Here is a 25,350-nt window from a genome sequence, read left to right on the forward strand (position 1 = left end):
ACACTTACTAAACGCGTTCATTAAATTGGCCAATTGTATCAGAATCTTCAAACAGGAAAATCATGAAATAGTGCTCCATTAAACTGTGTAAATTATTGTATGTTGTATATAGATAAATGAAAATGTTTTAATACAATGCAAAACATGCTACCAAAAGGTTACTTTAATTCTGTTTACATTTAATTTGGACATATGCATTATGGCATCTGTTCTTATATATATTTCACTTACCCTAAAAATGCTCTTTGACATGAGTATTTTCCAAGATTTTTAAAATGTGCTTTATATTATTTCTCTTCTTCTTCTTCTTCTTCTTCTTCTTCTTCTTCTTCTTCTTCCTCTACTACTACTACTACTACTACTACTACTATTAATAATAATAATAATAATAATAATAATAATAATAATAATAATAGCTACCAGATATCTACAGCAAAGACTTGTTTGATTTATGTAGAGTCACCATCTCTGTAAAATAATTTAGATGTGCTGGGCCATTGTGGATACATACTAAACTCAGTGTACTGTGTACAGGCTCAGCCCACTTTGAAACTAATGGATGTGTACTTGAGCAAAGTATTGCTCAGCACAATAAGAAAACAAATACAAAGTTAAACAAATAACAAATAAATGTTCTCAGTGTTTTGTTTGTTTTAAGTACAGCATTGAACTGTTCCCACAATTTTTGCACGTCACAGCCTATATTTAAACTGTTTTATTAGCAAATAAGGTTATATATGACCTTATTAGTATCCATCCATTATCTGTAGCCGCTTATCCTGTTCTATAGGGTCGCAGGCAAACTGGAGCCTATCCCTGACTATGGGTGAGAGGCGGGATACTGGACAAGTCGCCAGGTTGACCTTATTAGTAGTTTGTAGTAATAAATTGCTCTTTGGAAATCACGATTCCCATCTGAATAGGATAGGTGATGGATTGTCATCATCAACAACAACAACAACAACAACAATAATAATAATAATAATAATAATAATAATAATAATAATAATAATCTACTAGAGCATCAGCTACAATTATCAACACCTTAACGATCTTTTGGCCATTTGCAAAAGTGGAAAAGTCTTTCAGTACATAAATTGTGCATGAATAATTACTCAAACTTCCACTGGAAAAAAATGAGTTGATTCCCGATTACTTAGCGTATCAGATCATGTGACACCGTTCCACAATTATCGACATCCAGATGATTATTATTATTTTTTTTTTTTTAAATCAGTAAGTGGTATTAAGTTAACAAAACATAGCTTTTATTTAGAATGTGTTTTACATAGACCTATATTTAGTACAAAATATCTTTTATATAAATATATGGATGTCGGTGCTGAACGTAAATGAGGAAGTAATTCTAATGTTTGTAAACAAATGAACTGATAATGTTTAACCTGTCAGAAAATCTTTTTGTTCCACTTTCTAAGGATTTTGTTAATCATTCGTTGTTGGTGGTATTAATTTCTAGTTTTGTAGTTTACCAATAAATGTCAACAGGCAATCGACATTGTAACCACATGAAAGTCCAGGTCAAAGGTCTTTTTTTTTAAATTGAGATTTTAAATTTACAGTACATCTAAAAATATAAAATGTCTACTGATATTGTAATATGTGGTAGATATTTACAATAAACTGCAAAAAAAAATTCTGAATGGAATAGAAAAATCTGAATATTTCAAGCATGTAAATTTTTTATATGCTAGGAATTTAATTCTGGTCTAATTCTATTTATTACAATTGGATCCCAAATACTCTATAAACATTCCATTCTGTTATGAATCAGAAAAAAATATTATAAATCACAGCACTTTTTTTTTAAAGTACTTCATCTACTTCAACAACTTTACACAAAGATCGATCCATAACAGTTGTAAATGTCACTTAATTCCAGAGGGTGTCGATAATGGTGGGCACCGGTGAAAGTGATCGCTATTATCGACACCTCAGGTGATTCTCAAACATGTGTTTAGATACAAAATGGCAACTGTCAAATGAAAGAGTAAGAAACAAAGTAGATTTCAACAAAGAGATCATGAAATATCAGTGAATTTGATCAGTAAAAACATGTCCATGATCTTTCCACCATGCTTACCTTTGATGATAACGTCCGGGTTTTCCTCAGATTGCTGACTGTGCTGAAAAAAATTCCATCTCAGGTAACGAGCTGTCATCAGACGACAAGCTCAAAGGGCGAGGGGGGTCTTCAGGTTGATTAATTTACTGTTATAACTGAAACTTACCTTTGTAAAATTGTTTTTTTATTGGTAAATCTGAAAAGGTGTCAATAATTATGGACTGTCAATAACTGTAACCGCCACTCTACTACTACTACTACTACTAATAATAATAATAATAATAATAATAATAGTCATCATCTTCATCATCATCATTTAACGTGTACCAAATCCCATCCTCATAAATCAGAGGATGGGATTAAAAATTCCCATCCTCTGATTTATGAACACTTTCAGATGGAAAAGATAAAATCCCTCAAAACAATTATTCACTGAACTAACTGCAACACCTTTCAAACATATTTTAATTGTTACAAGGGTGTAACTTGTGCATTTCATAATATTTTTCACTGTGACAGTTTGTCCACAGTGCCATCTATCATCACACTGCAGAAACAGCATATGAGCTCCTCATTCGGGTCAGTTTTAGCAAATATGATCACTTGCTTATATACCGTACAGTACATACATATGTGTCCATATGAACACTGCAAACAGCATATACTGTACTGTATCGGCCTGTGTAGGTTCAGTGGCTGTAACAAGATCATGTCCCAGCCTCATCTCTTTGCTTATATACATTACTGTGCAAAAGTCTTAAGCAACCTATTTTTTTTAGTAGAAACTTTGTTACAAATATTTATTTTATAGCTTGTACATTGTTGAGTACAAAAACATTTTAGATTTCCAAACATTACACTCTTAAAACATATGTGTTGAAAATAACACAACTTGCGTTGTTTTTTAACACATCTCTATGTCCAGATTGGGACAACAGAACTTTTGTTCATTTTAACACATTATTTGTTATTTGTGCAATTTTGGTGTTAAACATTTCTGAAATATAACACAACTCTTGTTGAAATTAAACTTGCACAAAAGATGTGTTGATTTCCGACACATTCGTTTTAAGAGTGTAGCTTTCCAGCACAAACTTAAATGTTCAAGAAAAATGTTAGTAAGAGATCACTTTTCAGACAGTAAAACAATGAAGGCTGCTGGGTTTTCCTACAAAAATAAGTAACAGTCAAAGTCTCCAGAAGATCTGTAACTGGTTCTGCAAGATTTTCAAGAAAACTTACCAGTTCATTTCATTTTAAAATTACACACATTGTACCTGAGCTTGCTTTTTTTTGAAGCAAAGTATCATCACACCAAATATTGACTTTGTTTCCTTTAATTAGTGTTTACTGCTCTTTATAAAATGTAGAAAATTTAAATTTTGTTATTTTATTTTTGGAGGCATTTTTGTATCTTATAAGTATCTTATACAGTAAGTATATTTATTATATAGACATGAGTGTTTTACTGGGAAATATGCCATTTGTGTTTTTCATACAAAGTTCAACTGAGATATTGAGTAACATGTTTTCCAATATCCTCAGTCGTGAGGAACTCGATGAATTGTTTTGATAAATTTGGGTACTTTTTGTTTATGAATGTGTTTATATAATAAGAAGAAAATCACATGTTTGGGGTGCTCCGGTTTCCCCCACAGTCCAAAGACATGCAGGTTAGGTTAACTGGTGACTCTAAATTGACCGTAGGTGTGAATGTGAGTGTGAATGGTTGTCTGTGTCTATGTGTCAGCCCTGTGATGACCTGGCGACTTGTCCAGGGTGTACCCCGCCTTTCGCCCGTAGTCAGCTGGGATAGGCTCCAGCTTGCCTGCGACCCTGTAGAACAGGATAAAGCGGCTACAGATGAGATGAGATGAGATAAAATACATTGCAGATCTGAGTGACATATTTCCCAATATTTCACTCCAATGACGTCACTACCAGTGTTTTCCCAGTGACTAGACGTGCACTGTCAAAATGGTGAATCGGATCAAAATTAAAATTATTTTGATTAACTTGCATTTTTGTTGTTGTTATTGTGGATGTGTCCATATAATATAAAGAACATTACATGGTTGTGTAAAGAAATGAAGTTTATCTTCCCGTGTTAAAAATAAATTCATTCACTTCGCTCACTCGTGATATATACATTCACCACTCGAAGATAAACTTTATATCTTCAGGCAACTGTGTCATATCCTATATATATATATATATATATATATATATATATATATATATATATATATATATATATAAACACAGTTATTCCACGAAATCAAGTAGTACACGAGCTGATAGCCGACGAGACGTGTACTGCCGAGTTGGCTATAAGTCATGGACGACTCGATTTTCTGGAATAACTGTTTTATTCTATCCACATTCACTGGATTTTGAGAAACAGAGCATTTTTGTTTTTATTTTTTGCAAATTCGATAAATAAAATCTTTATACAAAATGTCCGACAAAATCATTTCCACTTAGAATGTAAACAAAACAGCGAAATTACAGTAGTAATTTGTGAAAATGCTATAATAATTATAATAATAATAATTATTATTATTGAAAAATAATAAAAGATATATTCTGACCATCAAATACTTTTTTCCCATAATTTGTTGCTTTTTGTCTTGTATTTTCTGAGATTTTATTTTTGAGCAGAGCTTTTATTTCGTCCTCGGTTGGTTCAGCAACACACTCCACCATTTAGTTTTTCTCTACTCATGGTACAGTTAGGTCCATATATATTTGGACACTGACACAAATTTTGATTTTTTTACCTGTTTACTGAAACATATTCAAGTTATAGTTATATAATGGACATGGACATAAAGTCCAGACTTTCAGCTTTCATTTGAGGGTATCCACATTAAAATTGGATGAAGGGTTTAGGAGTTTCAGCTCCTTAACATGTGCCACCCTGTTTTTAAAGGGACCAAAAGTAATTGGACAATTGAGTCAAAGGCTATTTCATGGGCAGGTGTGGGCAATTCCTTCGTTATGTCATTCTCAATTAAGCAGATAAAAGGCCTGGAGTTGATTTGAGGTGTGGTGCTTGCATTTGGAAGATTTTGCTGTGAAGAAAACATGCGGTCAAAGGAGCTCTCCATGCAGGTGAAACAAGCCATCCTTAAGCTGCGAAAACAGAAAAAAACCATCCGAGAAATTGCTACAATATTAGGAGTGGCAAAATCTACAGTTTGGTGCATCCTGAGAAAGAAAGAAAGCACTGGTGAACTCATCAATGCAAAAAGACCTGGACGCCCACAGAAGACAACAGTGGTGGATGATCGCAGAATAATTTCCATGGTGAAGAGAAACCCCTTCACAACAGCCAACCAAGTGAACAACACTCTCCAGGAGGTAGGCATATCAATATCCAAATCTACCATAAAGAGAAGACTGCATGAAAGTAAATACAGAGGGTTCACTGCATGGTGCAAGCCACTCATAAGCCTCAAGAATAAAAAGGCTAGATTGGACTTTGCTGAAAAACATCTAAAAAAGTCAGCACAGTTCTGGAAGAACATTTTTTGGACAGACGAAACCAAGATCAACCTCGACCAGAATGATGGAAAGAAAAAAGTATGGCGAAGGCGTGGTACAGCTCATGATCCAAAGCATACCACATCATCTGTAAAACACGGCGGAGGCAGTGTGATGGCTTGGGCATGCATGGCTGCCAGTGGCACTGGGTCACTAGTGTTCACTGATGATGTGACACAGGACAGAAGCAGCCGGATGAATTCTGAGGTATTCAGAGACATACTGTGTGCTCAAATCCAGCCAAACTGATTGGTCGGCGTTTCATAATACAGATGGACAATGACCCAAAACATAAAGCCAAAGCAACCCAGGAGTTTATTAAAGCAAAGAAGTAGAATATTCTTGAATGGCCAAGTCAGTCACCTGATCTCAACCCAATTGAGCATGCATTTCACTTGTTAAAGACTAAACTTCAGACAGAAAGGCCCACAAACAAACAACAACTGAAAACTGCTGCAGTAAAGGCCTGGCAGAGCATTTAAAAGGAGGAAACACAGCGTCTGGTGATGTCCATGAGTTCAAGACTTCAGGCAGTCATTGCCAACAAAGGGTTTTCAACCAAGTATTAGAAATGAACATTTTATTTACAATTATTTAATTTGTCCAATTACTTTTGAGCCCCTGAAATGAAGGGATTGTGTTTTAAAAAATGCTTTAGTTCCTCACATTTTTATGCAATCATTTTGTTCAACCCACTGAATTAAAGCTGAAAGTCTGAACTTCAACTGCATCTGAATTGTTTTGTTCACAATTCATTGTGGTAATGTACAGAACCAAAATTAGAAAAATGTTGCCTCTGTCCAAATATTTATGGACCTAACTGTATATGAGCTGATAGCCTAGTAGTAGAGTAGCCAATCATATTGCTCATATCCAGTGAATGTGGATAGAATATAGTGTGTTCACTGCTTCAGATGGGTTAATTGCAAAGAGGAATTTCACAAGTGTACGTGTGATGAATAAAGTTGTTCTTCTATCTTCTTCTTCTGCTGATCGCCTGACTCTTGCCTGTTTACTGTTCCTGATTTTGCCTGACGATGTGGATTTGCCTGTAAGTTTTAACAAAATTCCTAACTGCATTTGCATCCTCCGCCTGCTGCCTAATTTTGTGACAACTGGACAATAGCCTGGTGAGATAAATAATATGAAATATGGGAGTCTGATTTTATTGTAATTTTTCAATTATTAAAATATTTTCTAAAATGAATTTTATTCAGTGAGACAGAACAGAAATGCCTTGCCAAATTCATATGACCCTATCTGATATTTAATGTCTGACATGTATTCTTTAAGCTTTAAAAAAAGTAACAAAGGATTATGCCACAATGACTTCACATATCACAGATTTTCATCCAGGTCTTTACAAACATAATATTGTTTACTGTCAGGATTAGAACTCTTGGCTCTCTTCTGTGAGTGTTTTAGTAGCAGGTTTTGTATTATATGTTTAATCCCTATTTATTGTTTGCATTATGTGACACATTTCCTATGGGGTAGTTGTTTGAATAGTAAATATGGTATGAATGAGCTGTAAACTGCTCCATTATTCTTCACCCACCAGATGCTTCAGTATGAAGTAAGCAATGGAGCTTTATAGCACACTTATGGCCCTTTTCCACTACCCTTTTTCAGCTCACTTCAGCTCGCTTCAGCCCGACACGGCTCGCGTTTCGACTACCAAAAACCAGCACGACTCAGCTCGTTTCAGCCCTGCTTAGCCCCTAAAACTCGCACCGTTTTGGAGTGGGGCTGAAGCGAGCCAAACCGTGCTGACTGAGGTTGGGGGCGTGAGCAGACACTCCCCTGTGCACTGATTGGTGAGGAGGAGTGTCCTCACATGCCCACACACGCCCCGCGAGCACGCTGGGATCTGTAAACACCGCAAACCCGGAAGAAGAATAATTATGAATTACGAGAATTTCTGAAGCCTTATGCGCCTCGCCTCATCTATACGCTCTTGCCAGTATCTGTCCGCGTTGTCGGTGACAACAAGCCACAGCATCAAGACCAGCAATACTAACGACTCCATGTCCTCCATGTTTATTGTTTACTATTCGGGTCGTGAGACTACCGCTTAAAAGCTCACTGAATCAGTGACATACAGAGCATCGTGGACGAGTTCGCGGAGCGCAAGGCTCGTCGTATGCCCTTCAAATAATGCGCGCAGTAGGCTATTGATGTTTTATTATGAGCCATGTACAGTATGTCGCCGAATGTTTTTTTGTTTGAGTTACATGTTCGTTTGAAGGACTTAATGTACAAAATAACATAGTTGCACCCCGTAGTGTTGAAATTGGTAAACACAGTGCATTCAGTGAGGTTTGCACCGCCCTCCTTTTATTTCTGACTCTTCCTGTCACCACTCTGAGCACTCATTCGTATGCCCTTCAAATAATGTGCGCAGTATAGGCTATTGATGTTTTATTATGAGCCATGTACAGGATCCTAATGTTTTTTGTTTCTGAGTTACATGTTCGTTTGAAGGACTTGATGTACTAAATAACATAGTTGCACCCGGTAGTGTTGAAATTGGTAAACACCGCAGTTGCGGACATTTTGTAGCCTAAAATGATGTTATGATAAGCTTTAATAAAGGGCCCGGTCATTTGCCCCGCCCCCGGCCCGGCTCTGACTTGTTCCGCCACTGTCACTGATGTCACTGTTTGCGCTGCTTAACGACATCACGTGACGTCCACCCACTTTCGCTAACTCCACCCAATGTGTCCACCCACTTCCAGCCAGCACGGTTCAGCGCGGTTGTAGTCAAAATGCAACTTCAATAGCCCCGCTCAGCCCGACTCAGCTCGACTCGGCACGGCACGACTCAGCCGCGTTTGTAGTGGAAAAGCGGCATTATTCTATCAATAAAGTAAGATTTTATTTGCTTCAGATTTTTAGGGGATTAACAACACTTTCAGCCTGTAAGGTGATATTTTATACCTTGTGCACACTCTTTTTATCTTGTGAGTGTATCCAAACTTTTGACTGGTAGTGTATACAGAGTAGACACACAACAAGAAATACACAAGAAGAATGTTTGTAGAAATTAAATTTCATTTATTGAGGAGGTCATTATCAATCAAAAATGTGTTTATGGTCTTATAATCCAGGGTTGTGGTTATTTAAATGTGAATCATTTTTATAATTACTGATTTATATTTTGATGGACATTTGTTGGTTTCCGCCAAACCTAAGAGAATGTTATCAATTCACTTTGAACTTATTAAGAGATTTGACAATGAGGCATAGCAGTGACCATTTGGAGAAATTTCTGACAATGGCAAAACAAACACATAATCTGATGTAACATCCTGCATGTTACAGTACTTGAGTATTGGGCATACATGTACGTTAAGTTATATGTATACGGACAATTTATACAGTACCAGTCAAAAATTTGGGCATACTTACTCATTACTATGAATGAGTAAGTGTGTCCAAACTTTTGACTGGTACTGTATGTAGTATAGATGATGTGCAGTATGCCAACAATAACCTATAATGTAGATTGTAATCTTTGACTTGAATTGATTAAGCAGAAGTCAGCAATGCCACCTCTTCACCTCTCAATTGAGCCCATATCCTGCTAAAAGAAAAAAAAAAGTGTTGGTTATTCTGGAAGCACCAAAACACAAAGGTCAATAATAGACTTTCTAATAAGTCAGAAATATCACTGACTAGAAAAGCTAATTCAAAAGTTAATCAAGAAACAAAAACATACTTTATACTTTCCTTAAAGCTGTACTGCCTTTCATAGTTTTCAAGATGAGGTCATAAAAAGAATTTTCCCTGACACCCAATTATTTTTGTTTAGTGATCCAAAAGCTACTGAATTCGAATCACAGACTTCCAATTTAATTAGTTTTTTTTTTAAAATAGAACAGTTAATGAATTTAGGGTCACGTGGTCCTAAAGTCTCCACTATTTTTTCCTGCTTCACCATGACCCAATTCAAGATACAGTGGTATGCAAAAGTTTGGGCACCCCTGTTTGCTGTTACTGTGAACAGTTAAGCAAGTCATGTAGTTCATGTAGTTTTTAATGACAAGCTTACATGGTCTGACCATCTAAGTTTAGTGATGGAAAAACTAAGCCCACGCATATATTGCCTGAGAAAGCTGCAGTCTTTCAAGGTAAATTTAGCTGTTGTGAGGATGTTTTTTATGGCAGTAATATGTAGCGTGTGGAGTTACTGTGTGGTGGGATGGGGTGGGAATGCTGGGGCAACTGAAAAGGCCAGGATTGACAGAGTGACTAGGAGGGTTGGAAAAATGATGGGAGAGTCAAATACTGTTGATAAAATATATGAGGACCGCCTAGCAAGTATGAGGAAGAAAATAATTGGGGACCCTACTCATCCTCTACATGAGAACTTGACAGGGAGGGTTATGGAGCGTAGTGGTAGGTTAAAGCCCCCTGTGACAAGGACAAATCGGTATGCTCTCTCTTTCATTCCTCAGGCTATTAGACAGCACAACAGGCACTTTAAGCGTACTTTTCTATAGTGTATTAAATTTATTTATTTATTTATTTATTATGGCCTTATGGTTTCTTAAAGGAGATGTGTATATTTATGCTAATGTTTTTATGAGCATGGGATGGGTATGTGCACTGTAATTTCCATGTTTATGGATGAAATAAACCTGACTTGACTTGACTTGACTTGAAGTTGAAGATGAAATGATCTCCAAAAGGCATAAAGTTAAAAACGACTCATTCCCTTTATATTTTAAGCAAAAACAATTTTTTATTTTCATCTTTTACATTTTCAAAATGACAAAAAAGGGAAAGGGCCCGAAGCAAAAGTTTGGGTACCCTGTATGGTTAGTACCTAGTAACACCCCCTTTGGCAAGTATCACAGCTTGTAAACACTTTTTGTAGCCAGCTAATAATCTTTCAGTTCTTACCTGGGGAATTTTCACACATTTGTCCTTGCAAAAGGCTTCCAGTTCTACAAGTTTCTTGGGCTGTCTTGCATGCACTGCTCTTTTGAGATCTATCCACAGATTTTCAATGATGTTTAGGTCAGGGGACTGTGAGGGCCAGGGCAAAACCTTCAGCTTGTGCCTCTTGAGGTATTCCATTGTAGATTTTGAGGTGTGTTTTGGATCATCTTCTTATTGTAGGACCCATCCTCTTTTTAACTTCAACTTGTTTACAGATGGTGTGATGTTTGCTTCCAGAATTTGCTGGTATTTATTCGAATCCATGCTTCCCTCGACCAATGAAATGTGCCCTGTGCCACTGGCTGCAACACAACCCCAAAGCATGATCGATCCACACCCATGCTTCAGAGTTGGAGAGGTGTTCTTTTCCTGGCATTTGGCACCCTTTTTTCTCCAAACATACCTTTGCACATTGTGGCCAAAAAGTTCTATTTTGATTTCATCAGTCCACAGGACTTGTTTCCAAAATGCATCAGGCTTATTTAGATGTTCATTTGCAAACTTCAGACACTGAATTTTGTGTCTAGGACACAGGAATGGTTTTCTTCTGATGACTCTTCCATGAAGGTCATATTTGTTCAGGTGTCACTGCATAGTAGAACAGTGCACCACCACTCCAGGGTCTGCTAAATCTTTCTGAAGGTCTTTTGCAGTCTGTGGCAGCGGGGGCGTGGTCTAGCATTGGTCTGTGACAGGAGGGCGGAGTCAGGGAAGTTAAGTGGCAGAATCACTACACCTGTTGTTAACTGATGTGTTTGTGTGTCTTCCCAGTGACCGCGCCCTTCTTAAGGAGAGAAAGAGCAGAGGGACTCTCTCCACAACCAGATGGCTGATGTGTGTGCGTGTGTCTGAGTGTGTGTTTGCATCTGAAAAGTGCAAATAAAAGAGAGTTTTGTTAAACAGTTCTGTCCTGCCGTCCTTCTGTGCTCCACCCACCTACATGGACTGTTACAGTGGTGCCGAAACCCGGGACCCGAGCACAGAAGACAACAGCCCCATGGAGTCCTCCACCTTCGCCGACCTGATCCACGCCCTCGCCACGGCCCAACAGAGCCAGCACCAGGCGCTGCTCGCCCTCCGAAAAGAGCAAGAACAACAGTTCGAGGCCCTGGTGCTGGCGCAACAGGAAGATTCCGAGGAGGGCGTTCCGGCACCTCCTCGCGTCGGCGGGGTCCACCAACTCCACCGCCGCGGGCCCTTCCCCCCTCACCCTCACAAAGATGGGCCCGCAGGATGACCCTGAGGCATTCTTCACGCTCTTTGAGCAGGTAGCAGAGACCTCGGGGTGGCCGGTGGAACAGCGCGCGGCGCGCCTCCTCCCCCTGCTAACGGGAGAGGCGCAGCTGGCCGCGCTACAGCTCCCCGCCGACCGCCGGCTGGCCTACGTGGACCTTCGCCGGGCCGTCCTCCAGCGGGTGGGACGCACCCCGGAGCAACAACATCAGCGTTTCCGCGCTCTGCGCTTGGAGGAAGTCGGCCGGCCATTCGCGTTTGGCCAGCAACTCCGGGACGCCTGCTGGCAGTGGTTGAGGGCTGACAGCTGCGACGCCGAGGGACTCATCGACCAGGTGGTCCACATTATTTTCAGAGGGGAAAAATTTATAGTGAAGGCGGCGGTTAATCCTTACCTTACCCACTCTTTAATTTTGGGGACTGATTGGCCGGGATTTCGGGGTTTAATGACACACTTAGTCAAGAGTGGGTCCTGCCATTTGACAGGGGGAGGTCCCAGTGTCGCTTTGGTGGGAGCAGCTGTCACAGAGCCGTCTACGTCATCTCCGCGCCAGAGTGAGGAGCCGCCGGCTCCTCCTCTCTCTATTGGGGAATCCCTTGCGGATTTCCCATTAGAGCAATCGCGAGACGAGACTCTGCGGCATGCTTTTGACCAAGTGAGAGTAATCGATGGTCAAACGCTCCAGCCGAACGCCACCCCGTCCTTCCCCTACTTCGCGATTATGAAGGATAGATTATACCGAGTGACGCAGGACACTCAAACGAAAGAGCGAGTCACGCAGCTTTTAATTCCGAAGAGCCGCAGGGAATTGGTATTCCAGGCGGCTCAGTTTAATCCCATGGCTGGACACTTAGGGCAGGATAAAACACTAGCCCGAATAATGGCCCGATTCTATTGGTCGGGGATTCGCGGCGATGTCTGTAGGTGGTGTACAGCATGCCGCGAATGCCAGTTAGTAAATCCAGCAGCCATTCCAAAAGCGCCTTTGCGCCCTCTACCGTTAATTGAGACCCCGTTCGAAAGAATTGGGATGGATCTCGTCAGGCCATTAGATCGGTCAACACGAGGGTACCACTTTATATTAGTTCTGGTGGACTATGCAACACGATACCCAGAAGCAGTGCCTCTTCGCAATATCTCAGCACGCAGTATTGCGGAGGCGCTCTTCCGCGTCATCTCCCGAGTTGGAATCCCGAAAGAGATTCTGACTGATCAAGGCACCTCGTTTATGTCACGAACACTGAATGAACTGTATGGGTTATTAGGTATTAAGCCGATTCGCACCAGCGTTTATCACCCACAAACGGACGGCTTAGTGGAACGGTTTAATCGCACCCTTAAAAACATAATTAAGAAATTTGTAAGTGAGGACGCACGTAACTGGGATAAATGGCTCGAACCCTTGCTCTTTGCAGTGCGAGAGGTCCCCCAAGCCTCCACGGGGTTCTCCCCATTTGAATTATTATACCGGTATGGGCGTAAGCCACGCGGCATTTTAGACATGCTGCGAGAAAATTGGGAGGAGGGACCTTCACCAAGCAAAAATGAAATTCAATACGTTATTGACCTGCGCGCAAAACTCCACACACTCACACAACTAACCCAGGAGAATTTGCGGCAGGCCCAAGAACGGCAAACCCGCCTGTACGACAAGGGTACGCGCCTTAGAGAGTTTGCACCGGGAGAGAAAGTACTCGTACTGTTGCCCACATCGAGCTCTAAATTAGTCGCTAAGTGGCAAGGACCCTTTGAGGTCACACGGCGAGTCGGGGACGTCGACTATGAGGTGAAGTGAATGGACAGGGGTGGGGCGCTACAGATTTACCACCTCAACCTACTCAAACTCTGGAACGAGGAGGTCCCCGTGGCGTTGGTGTCGGCGGTTCCAGAGAAGGCGGAGCTGGGGCCGGAGGTTCAAAAAGGAACATTAGGAACCCTGTGGAGACCACCTCTCCCCGACCCAACTCATGGAGGCTGCCCAGTTGCAGACCGAGTTTTCGGACGTGTTCTCACCCCTGCCCGGCCGCACTAACCTCATAGAGCACCACATTGAGACGCCCCCGGGGGTGGTAGTGCGTAGCCGCCCTTACAGGTTACCCGAACACAAGAAAAAGGTGGTTCGGGAAGAACTTGAGGCCATGCTCGAAATGGGCATCATCGAGGAGTCCCACAGTGACTGGAGCAGCCCAGTGGTCTTGGTACCCAAGGCCGATGGGTCGGTCCGGTTCTGTGTGGACTATAGAAAAGTCAACATGGTGTCTAAATTCGATGCGTACCCAATGCCTCGTATTGATGAGTTGCTCGATCGGCTAGGCACGGCTCGTTTTTACTCGACACTGGATTTAACAAAGGGTTATTGGCAGATCCCCTTGACTCCATTATCCCGTGAAAAAACGGCCTTTTCCACACCGTTCGGCTTACACCAATTTGTCACACTTCCTTTTGGGCTGTTTGGGGCGCCTGCTACGTTTCAGCGGCTGATGGACAGGGTCCTCCGCCCCCACGCCACCTATGCGGCCGCGTACTTAGACGATATCATTATTTATAGTAATGACTGGCTGCGGCACCTACAACACCTGAGGGCCGTCCTTAGATCGCTAAGGCGGGCGGGTCTCACGGCCAACCCGAAGAAGTGTGCGATTGGGCGGGTGGAAGTACGGTATCTGGGCTTCCACTTGGGCAACGGGCAGATGTGTCCCCAAATTAACAAGACTGCAGCGATTGCGGCCTGCCCGAGGCCCAAGACCAAAAAGGGGGTGAGACAGTTTCTGGGGCTGGCTGGCTATTATCGTAGGTTTATACCTAATTATTCGGACGTCACCAGCCCGCTGACTGATCTGACTAAAAAGGGGGCACCAGATCCGGTCCAGTGGACGGAGCAATGCCAGCGGGCTTTTTCTAAGGTTAAGGCTGCACTGTGTGGGGGGCCACTTTTACACTCCCCTGACTTTTCTCTCCCCTTTATGTTGCAGACGGATGCGTCGGACAGAGGGCTGGGGGCCGTTTTGTCCCAGCAGGTGGAGGGGGAGGATCGCCCCGTCTTGTACATTAGCCGCAAGCTGTCGGTGCGTGAGGGGCGCTACAGTACCATCGAGAAGGAGTGCCTGGCGATCAAGTGGGTGGTCCTCGCCCTCCGGTACTACCTGCTGGGATGCCCTTTCACCCTCTGTTCGGACCACGCGCCCCTCCAGTGGCTCCACCGCATGAAGGATGCCAATGCGCGGATCACCCGTTGGTATCTGGCACTCCAACCCTTTAACTTCAAGGTGATCCACAGGCCGGGGGCGCAGATGGTCATGGCGGACTTCCTCTCCCGTCAAGGGGGGGGGGGGAGTCGGCTGCGGGCCGGACGGCTGCCCGGCCTGAGTCGGGCGGTGGGGGTATGTGGCAGCGGGGGCGTGGTCTAGCATCGGTCTGTGACAGGAGGGCGGAGTCAGGGAAGTTAAGTGGCAGAATCACTACACCTGTTGTTAATTGATGTGTTTGTGTGTCTTCCCAGTGACCGCACCCTTCTTAAGGAGAGAGAGTGAGAGCAGAGGGACTCTCTCCACAACCAGACGGCTGATGTGTGTGCGTGTGTCTGAGTGTGTGTTTGCATCTGAAAAGTGCAAATAAAAGAGAGTTTTGTTAAACAGTTCTGTCCTGCCGTCCTTCTGTGCTCCACCCACCTACATGGACTGTTACACAGTCAAACAGGGGTTTTATTTGCCTTTCTAGCAATCTAATGAGCAGTTCTTTCAGAAAGTTTTCTTCATCTTCCAGACCTCACCTTGATCTCCACTGTTTCTGTTAACTGCCATTTCTTAATAACATTACAATCTGAGGAAACAGCTACCTGAAAACACTTTGCTACATTCTTGTAGCCTTCTCCTGGTTTGTGAGCATCAATTATTTTATTATTCAGAATGCGAGGGAGTTGCTTAGAGCCCATGGCTGTTGATTTTAGGGACAAGTTTGACGAGTCAGAGAATTTATACAGCTTTGAAATCTGCATCATCTGACTTTCCTAATGAAGAATTTGAACAAGCCACAGCTCAATAAGCTAATTAAGGTCTGGAACCTTGGTAAAAGTTACCTGAGAACTCAAATGTATTGGGACGCCCAAACTTTCGCATGGTGTTCCTTTCCTTTTTTCACTCTCCAGTTGTACAAAACAAAAATAATACACAAATCTTGCAGAAAACGCTGAAAAGAAATGTGTCGCCTTTACCTTTATGCCTTTTGGTGATCAGTTCATCTTCTGCTCACTTAACTATTCACAGTAACAGATATTTTAGGGTGCCCAAACTTTTGCATGCCAGTGTACTACATCATGCATCACGTGGTGGGCTTTCCTCATTCATGCAAGGCACTGTGGGATACAAATTTGAAACAGGAGAGAACAATGGAAGACACGAGTGTGCGAATGAAATGTGAAAGACTGACTACAGTACCAGAAAGCAAGAAGTAAAGACATTATGTTGCGAAGGAAAGGAAATGCAGGACCAAACTAATAAATATTGGCGGTCACCGAGCACCTCGGTGTGATCAGTTGTTTGTTTAGTGACAGAATGATGTAACTCTCAGTGCACGGTCAAGGTAAACCTGTAGATGGCAGTAATGCAACACTGGATGCCAGCTGCCATAAAACCCAAAAGAAGAAGGAGGAGAAGAAGAAGGTAAACCTGTGCATGCACACACGGATTTCCTCTGTCTGCTTGACTGCACTGAGCGAGCGATTTCATGCACATAATTTGCTCAGGAATCCCCTCAAATTAAATAACTTCCCAGCCACAGAATAGCCTGGTTGTGCTTTTATTTTTTTATTTTTTTATTTTAGATATTGCAAAAATAAACAAATATCACAATGACCAAATTTCAGAGGTAATTAAATTTCACCGATTTTATGAAATCGAAAGGCCGTCTAGCTTTAAGTCTCAAATTGTCAGGAAAATAAATGAATAATAACTTTATTTTCCACCTTCATTCATCATTTATACTTTTTATACTTTTTTACTTTTCATTTTCTCACTTTTTCCATTTGACTTCAACACATGCTTACTCATGTAATATTTCTAACCTCTTCGCTCCTTATATGGTAATTAGAGGGTGTGTCCAAAGCTATCTACTGTATGTGCTAAACTGGTCAAGGTACTTTGGGTCTGATATCAAGGCTTAATGTAGTCTAAAACAATCAAGTGTCAATATCAACCAGGTTATCTGTCCAAGGAGCTACTGCAGATTAGGAATTTTACATAGTCAAGATTATATCATGCTCTCTGCAAAGTCACTGTTATTTAAAGACAAGACATTAAATATTTTCAGGCTTGACATCAGCCTAAATCAAAATGTTAGGACATGATAAGTTTGCATCTCTATTTTGTATTATTATTTTATTAAAACTACTTTTCAGATTGATATTATACAGTTGTTCCCTCTATATCAGAATCACTTTGTTCTTTTCTCCTTTACCCCCTTTCTGTTGCCTCTTCTCTGTTTCATCAATTCTTACCATACCTTCAAATTAACAAAATAATATTACTTTACATTTTATAATCTCAAGTATATTTATAATGATGCAGTGTGGCCTTGTGAACATTACACTCTGTTTTAAGCAAATAAAATGAATCTTATGAAACCTTCTTTACAAATAGGACTTAATGTCCTGTGATCAACACAGTTTTAAATTTTATGGGAATATTAGGGTAAGGTGTAGTCTTTGCTGAAAGTTATTAAATGATTGCATATATAAATTCAACCAGAAATGAAAACAAATATTGCATACTTTTATTTAAAATTGACGGTTTGACTTAAAATTGACTTAAATTTTGAAATGAGCTTGCAATGTGAAACGTGCAACTAGAGTGCCTTGCAAAAGTATTTATCCCTCTTAGTGTTTGTCCTGTTTTGTCGCATTACAAGCTGGTATTAAAATGGATTTTTGGGGGGGTTAGCATCATTTGATTTACACAACATGCCTCCCACTTTAAAGGTGCACATTGTTTTTGTATTGTGACACAAACAATAATTAAGATGAAAAAACAGAAATCTGGAGTGTGCATAGGTATTCACCCCCCTCAAAGTCAATACTTTATAGAGGGACCTTTTGCTGCAATTACAGCTGCGAGTCTCTTGGGGTATGTCTCTATTAGCTTAGCACATCTAGCCACTGGGAGTTTTGCCCATTCCTCAAGGCAAAACTGCTCCAACTCCTTCAAGTTAGATGGGTTGCGTGGGTGTACAGCAATCTTCAAGTTATGTCACAGATTCTCAATTGGATTGAGGTCTGGGCTTTGACTAGGCAATTCCAAGACATTTAAATGTTTCCCTTTGAACCACTCCAGTGTAGCTTTAGCAGTATGTTTAGGGTCATTGTCTTGCTGGACCGTGAGCCTTCATCCCAGTCTGAAACCTCTGGCTGACTCCAACAGGTTTTCCTCCAGAATTGCCCTGTATTTAGTGCCATCCATCTTTCCTTCAGTCCTGACCAGCTTTCCTGTCCCTGCAGATGAAAAACATCCCCACAGCATGATGCTGCCATCACCATGCTTCACTGTAGGAATGGTGTTTTCAGGGTGTTGGCATACACGGCATTTCTCATGATGGCCAAAAAGTTCAATTTTTGTCTCATTTGACCAGAGAATTTTCTTCCATGTGTTTGGGGAGTTTGCCACATGCTGTTGGGCAAACTCCAAACGTGTTTTCTTAAGCAATGGCTTTTTTCTGGCCACTCTTCCATAAAGCCCTGCTCTGTGGGGTGTACAGCTTAAAGTGGTCCTATGGACAGATACTCCCATCTCCGCTGTGGATCTTTGCAGCTCCTTCAGTGTTATCTTTGCTGGTTTGCTCTGATTAATGCCCTCCTTGCCCAGTCTGTGAGTTTTTGTGGGCGGCCTTCTCTTGTCAGGTTTGTAGTGGTGCCATATTCTTTCCATTTTGCTATAATGGATTTAATGTTGCTCCCTGGGATATTCAAAGTTTGGGATATTTTTTAGAACCCAACCCTGATCTATACTTCTTCACAACTTTGTCTCTGACCTGTTTGGAGGCTCCTTGGTTTTCATGTTGCTTGCTTAGTAGTGTTGCAGAGTCAGGATCCTTCCAGAACAGGTTGGTTTAAAATTTAGAATTAAAATTCATTTTAATTCTAGCTTGTAATGCAACAAAACAGGACACATGCCAAGGGGGATGAATACTTTTGCAAGGCACGGTATACCACCTGCACATTTAGATTATTGTCTTTACCATTGGCCTGCTGGTAATCAGCTTTATAGGTCCTGAAATGATAGCGACAAAAATATCACTGATAAATGAAGATACTGACTTTGCATTTACTTGTTTATTAACTATACTGTAGGTGAAATCATGAGGTTAGCACTCAGGGATGTGTAGCCTCAGTTATGGGAACTCATTTATATCAGTATGCACAAAATAGCAAGTATACTGAATTATGTAATAAATATCAAAGTATCAACACTAAGTTTAGCAAATACACTTTTCAGAAAAAAGGAAAAACTAATGCTGGATCTCCACAGTGTATTGCGATTAGTTTGGCGGTCTTTCACAATTGAAAAAGAGAAGATGCTGGGATAGTTTACAGTTCAACTTCAGAATTGTTTCATTTGGTCATTCCATGAATGGAAGAGGTGAAAAATGACCAGGAAACTGTGGGTGGCATGGTGTTTAGCACTGTGGCTTCACTGTAAGAAGGTTCTAGGTTCAAACCTCATGGTCAGCTGGGGCCTTTCTGTGTCTCATCTCATCTCATTATCTCTAGCCGCTTTATCCTTCTACAGGGTCGCAGGCAAGCTGGAGCCTATCCCAGCTGACTACGGGTGAAAGGCGGGGTACACCCTGGACAAGTCGCCAGGTCATCACAGGGCTGACACATAGACACAGACAACCATTCACACTCACATTCACACCTACGGTCAATTTAGAGTCACCAGTTAACCTAACCTGCATGTCTTTGGACTGTGGGGGAAACCGGAGCACCCGGAGGAAACCCACGCGGACACGGGGAGAACATGCAAACTCCACACAGAAAGGCCCTCGCCGGCCACGGGGATCGAACCCGGACCTTCTTGCTGTGAGGCAACAGCGCTAACCACTACACCACCGTGCTGCCCCGCCTTTCTGTGTGGTTTATGGTTATGTAGCACAAAAGTCTTTTAACACAACTCTAAAATCCTTTCACACAAGTTCTAAGAATGTTTAATCTTTATTATAAATGCCTACTGATCATGTTTAAAGATGTTTCATGGATTTTTTATGGAACTTGCTGAGATTCTGATTGAATATGAGCGATTGTATTTCGCCACTCCTCCATTTTGAAACCACCATTTGATGTAACCCGCATATTAGTCACCAATCCTCCCTCCAAACATATATTTGTGACAAATAAAGGCTTCTAATTCTAAAAATCTAATCAGAAGTCTTCTGTAACCAGGTGATTTTTACTGGCAACAAAACCCACAAATCAACAGACTGCACAGACACTAGTAAACAATGGTCATTGTCATAGCAACACGATTCTTGCCATCTAAAAAGATCACTTTTCTCTGTGAATAAAAACAAACAAAAGCATGTCACATAAAAATAGAAGGAAAAATAATTTTTTTGAAAACATACATGTGGCAGCATAGGGGTGTAGTGGTTAGCACTGTTGCCTCACAGCAAGAAGGTTCTGGGTTCAAGCCCAGAGGCTGACAGGGGCCTTTCTGTGTGGAGTTTGCATGTTCTTCCTGTGTCTGCGTGGGTTTCCTCCGGGTGCTCCGGTTTCCCCCACAGTCCAAAGGTTAGGCTGATTAGTGGCTCTAAATTGACCGTAGGTGTGAATGTGAGTGTGAGTGTGAATGGAATGGTTATTTGTCTCTATGGCTACGTTTACATTAGACTGTATCTGTCTCGTTTTCTTCGTGGATGCACTGTCCGTTTACATTAAACCGCCTGGAAACGCCGGGAAACGGGAATCCGCCAGCGTCCACGTATTCAATCCAGATCGTGTCCGCTCCGGTGCTGTGTAAACATTCAGAATACGCGGATACGCTGTGCTGAGCTCTAGCTGGCGTCTCATTGGACAACGTCACTGTGACATCCACCTTCCTGATTTGCTGGCGTTGGTCATGTGACGCGACTGCTGAAAAACGGCGCGGACTTCCGCCTTGTATCACCTTTCATTAAAGAGTATAAAAGTATGAAAATACTGCAAATACTGATGCAAATACTGCCCATTGTGTAGTTATGATTGTCTTTAGGCTTGCCATCCTTCCACTTGCAAGTAGTAAGTGATATGCGCTGGGATCACACACACAGCGGCTCAGTCCTGAATCGTGGCTTGTGCACTTCACTCGCGCGCTGTGTGAGCTGCGCAGGGCCAGAGTGCGCACCCTCCAGAGGGCACTCACTGTTCAGGGCGGAGTGATTTGGAGCGCAGGATGCCTGCGGAGCCGAGCGTATCCGTGTATTGGCGTTGCTATGTGCACGCAAATCGTGTATTGGTGTTGCTGTGTGCACACTAATCGTTTTAAAAACATTAATCTGATGATCCGCTGATACGGTCTAATGTAAACATGGGCTATGTGTCAGCCCTGCGATGACCTGGCAACTTGTCCAGGGTGTACCCCGCCTCTCACCCATAGTCAGCTGGGATAGGCTCTAGCTTGCCTGCGACCCTGCACAGGATAAGCAGTTACAGATAATGGATGGATGAAAACACACACACAGAGTGGCCAGCAATAATACTAATGATAATATGCTCAATTTATATAGCACCTTTATAGAGTTTATAGGCAGCAAAAGGCTCCCAGAGTCTGGGTGAGTGTGCTCACTGTGTGTGTGTGTGTGTGTGTGTGTGTGTGTGTGTGTGTGTGTGTGTGTGTGTGTGTGTTTTCACTGCTTCAATGATCGGGCTTATTTTTAAACCCAAACGCTTAACTCTCAGGCATCTTTTGATTTGATACAGCAATTGTGCAAAAAGACTTTAGACTTGTGCTAAATGACCAGATTTGTGCTTTTGTGCTAAATGACCAGATACCATTGCAGGACTAACACGGAGATGAACAAATACTCACATTCACACCTATAGGCAATTTACAGTAGCCAGTTGACCTAATCTGCATGTCTTTGGATTGTGGGAGGAAACCGGAGCACCCGGAGGAAACCCACACAGGCATGAGGAGAATATGTAAACTCCACACAGAAAGGCTCCAGTTGATGACACAGAAGGTATCTGGTCATTCCTTTCTGTGTGGAGTTTGCATGTTCTCGTGGTGTCTGCGTGGGTTTCCTTTGGGTGCTTCGGTTTCCTCCCACAATCCAAAGACATGCAGGTTAGGTCACCTGGCTACTGCAAATTGCCTATAGGTGTGAATGTCCATCCATCCATTATCTGTAGCCACTTATCCTGTTCTACAGGGTCGCAGGCAAGCTGGAGCCTATCCCAGCTGACTATGGGCGAGAGGCGGGGTACACCCTGGACAAGTCACCAGATCATCACAGGGCTGACACATAGAGACAAACAACCATTCACACTCACACTCGCACCTAATTTAGAGTCACCAGTTAGCCTAACCTGCATGTCTTTGTACTGTGGGGGAAACCAGAGCACCCGGAGGAAACCCACGCAGACAAGGGGAGAACATGCAAACTCCACACAGAAAGGAGAAAGCCGGCTGCTGGGCTCAAACCCAGGACCTTCTTGCTGTGAGGCGACAGCGATAACCACTACACCACCGTGCCGCCCTAGGTGTGAGTGTGAATGTGAATGTAAATATTTGTTCATCTCTGTGTTAGTCCTGCAATAGACTGGTGACCTGCCCAGGGTGAACTCCACCTCTCGCCTAAAGTTAGCTGCGATTGGCTCCAGCTTCCTCTGTGACTATGACTGATAAGCGGTATAGATGGATGGATAATACAAATGTTTAGTCTGGGTTCTAGTTAAAGAGGCAGCATGGTGGTGTAGTGGTTAGCACTGTTGCCTCACAGCAAGAGGGTTCTGGGTTTGCAGCCAACGGGGGCCTTTCTGTGTGGAGTTTGCATGTTCTTGCTGTCTGCGTGGGTTTTCTCTGGGTGCTCCGGTTTCCCCCACAGTCCAAAGACATGCAGGTTAGGTTAACTGGTTACTCTAAATTGTCCATAGGTGTGAAGGGTTGAGAGGAGAAAACCTCTATAATAATAATCCAATAGAGGGAAACCACTACTGTAATGTTCCCTAGAAACTCTGATGGATGTCAGAGCAACCACATCACTGTAGTGACATGCCAAATCAAGAGAAATATTGAAAGAAGTAAATTTGTCTTTACTTTCCAAATATAATTCTTTTCGATGTGGTTTATAAGGTTGCATTCTAATTATTTGAGTGTTTTCATTAGGCTTCAGTGTGTTGCTGCTTTTATTGGTGTATATCAAATCTGTGTGATATACACTTCACTTGTCGTAGAATTATCTTGTGGTGTCTGTTAGAAAGTCACAAGCTTGGTTGATCACTCACTTGATCACTGCACAGGTCCCTTGGCAGCATCGAACATTTTCTTGCGGCCTTCCATTCCAGACATGGCCTCCACATTTTTCCGCCAGTCACTAACCTCTACTGTCTTTTCCTGCAGCACACACACACACACACACACACACACACACACACACACACACACACACACACACGTCAGCTTGCCACTTTCTGTTTTTATACAATCTTTGTTTGAGACAAGATGCACAGAAGTTCTCAGATCACTACCCCACCTTCTCTGTGTCCTCTTTCTTGACTGATTTGAGGTTTGCCCTCAGGTCTAATGACACCTTGTGTTTGGAGCCCAAAAGAGAGCGCAGGATGGCATCTGCTGACACTCTCACCCTTCTCAGATTGGGCCGCTTAAACTTCCCTCTCAAATCTAAGACCTTAATGTTTAGATCTTTTATCTGTATAAAGGAAGGCCACCGAAATTTATAGCAAGGATCAAGCAATTGTTTTGCACTCATTTTCTCTTAAAACATGAATCAATGAGAGTTTTAACCTCTCCGGTGTTATGCAGCACTTTTGCTTCAATATCATAGCGCTCCTCATCCACGATGTTTATCTTGGCATGGAGTTCTTGGCACAGTTCCTGTCAGTGGAGGAGAAAAATGCAACACAAACTCATTAGTTTTAAAATGGATGCTTGAGGGAATCTTTGAAGCAGCTTTGAAATATAGAGGATATAAAAGTACTAGGTTGTTTGGATCCAGTTTAATGCTTGATCTTGCATGTATGTGAGGCATACCTGGAGCTCTGCAAAAGACATTCCACCAGTTTGTAGAGGTGGGGCTTTCTCTGCCAGATACCGCTGCTTCTCCTCCTCCTTCTCCATCACCTCCTGCTCCAACATCTCTTTAGCTTTAGCAACCATCATGCTCTACACCCATACACATACAGAGACAACACACCAGAGGCCGTGCTTTTTGTGTTGAATGAGTCTTGGTAAGTGATATAATACATCTCTATTCATTTCTACATTACTTCATAATCATGCTTCTCTATGATCAGCTGCACATACATACCTTTAGCATTAGTTTGCGTGAGGCTGAAATCTTGGACTTTTTCTAGTGGGCATTAAACAAAAGCACATTGCTGGATAAATCAAAATTTCAGCACTGGTTTAGTCAAACCAGTGCAAGAATACTGCAGGATGTGTTTATCATGCTACACAAACAAAGTAAGGAAATAGGTGGAAAAAGCACAGATGATGGTCATGAACGTTATCCTTCACATTTTTTAAAAAAAGAAATAAACGAGTTTCAGTAATTTTTCAATATTATTTTACTATATTTTCTTTAAAGTATATTTCATTGCTTGTTTAGGAAAAAAAAAACTTGTGTAAAAGGACTACCCTTACAAAAAAGAGGTTTATTCAAGTGTGCTTCTAGTATACTTCTTTTAAACTAAAAATAAGAGGGTATGCTTTCAGTTTACTTTTTATTTACTTATCATAGATATACTTAATAAAGTTATACATAAGTATACTTGGCTTATACTGAAAAGTATATAGAAAAGTCTAAGTATATTAAAGTGCATATCCTGGACCAATTTCATTTTTTTTTATATGAAAGTATGCCCCTTTACACACTCATGCAGAAGGGTAATTTTGCACAAGGCCATCTGTCTACAGCAGAAAAAAATAAAATAACAAAACGCATCTGGAAAAATCCCAAGGGAGTCTGGAGCTAGATTCATGACGTCACCTGCAGAAGCGCCAGCAGGCTGCGAGAGCTTTGCACGGTTTCAGTGCACAGTCTGTGTAGACCAAGTTTAGCAGCTAGTGATTTTGCATTGAAATATGGAATTGTCACCTGAGCGCTGGATGGAACTGCGTCTTTTTTCAGATCAAGTTGCCTTGCGAAGCCCATTTCCCACTGCAAATAGTTCTCAAAGTTGTCAGGCCTTGTGAAGTGAGCACCACAAATAATGCTATAGTCTGTAGCATGTAGCCAATTTTTCTGGGTGCCTCGCACAAAGCGCTCCCATTTCTCTCTCATTGTCTGGTCTTTCGGAAAACGATGAGTACTAATCCCATCAAGATTGGTGTTG

General features: G+C 41.8%; 1 protein-coding gene across 1 annotated transcript; it reads right to left on the minus strand.

Annotated features, from left to right (window-relative positions):
* Window positions 1-8,735: 8,735 nt before the first annotated feature.
* Window positions 8,736-24,361, minus strand: tnni1b (troponin I type 1b (skeletal, slow)). Its single transcript, XM_060918241.1, has 6 exons — window positions 24,324-24,361; window positions 24,047-24,178; window positions 23,801-23,890; window positions 23,529-23,705; window positions 23,281-23,389; window positions 8,736-9,215 (listed from the first exon to the last, which is right to left on the minus strand). Exons 1-5 carry the CDS (start codon window positions 24,330-24,332, stop codon window positions 23,285-23,287), a joined length of 513 nt encoding a protein of 170 aa, XP_060774224.1. The 5' UTR covers window positions 24,333-24,361; the 3' UTR covers window positions 8,736-9,215; window positions 23,281-23,284.
* Between the last annotated feature and the right edge of the window lie 989 nt (window positions 24,362-25,350).

This window comes from Neoarius graeffei, chromosome 4 (genome assembly GCF_027579695.1).
Source record: "Neoarius graeffei isolate fNeoGra1 chromosome 4, fNeoGra1.pri, whole genome shotgun sequence".
Taxonomy (NCBI): Eukaryota; Metazoa; Chordata; class Actinopteri; order Siluriformes; family Ariidae; genus Neoarius; species Neoarius graeffei.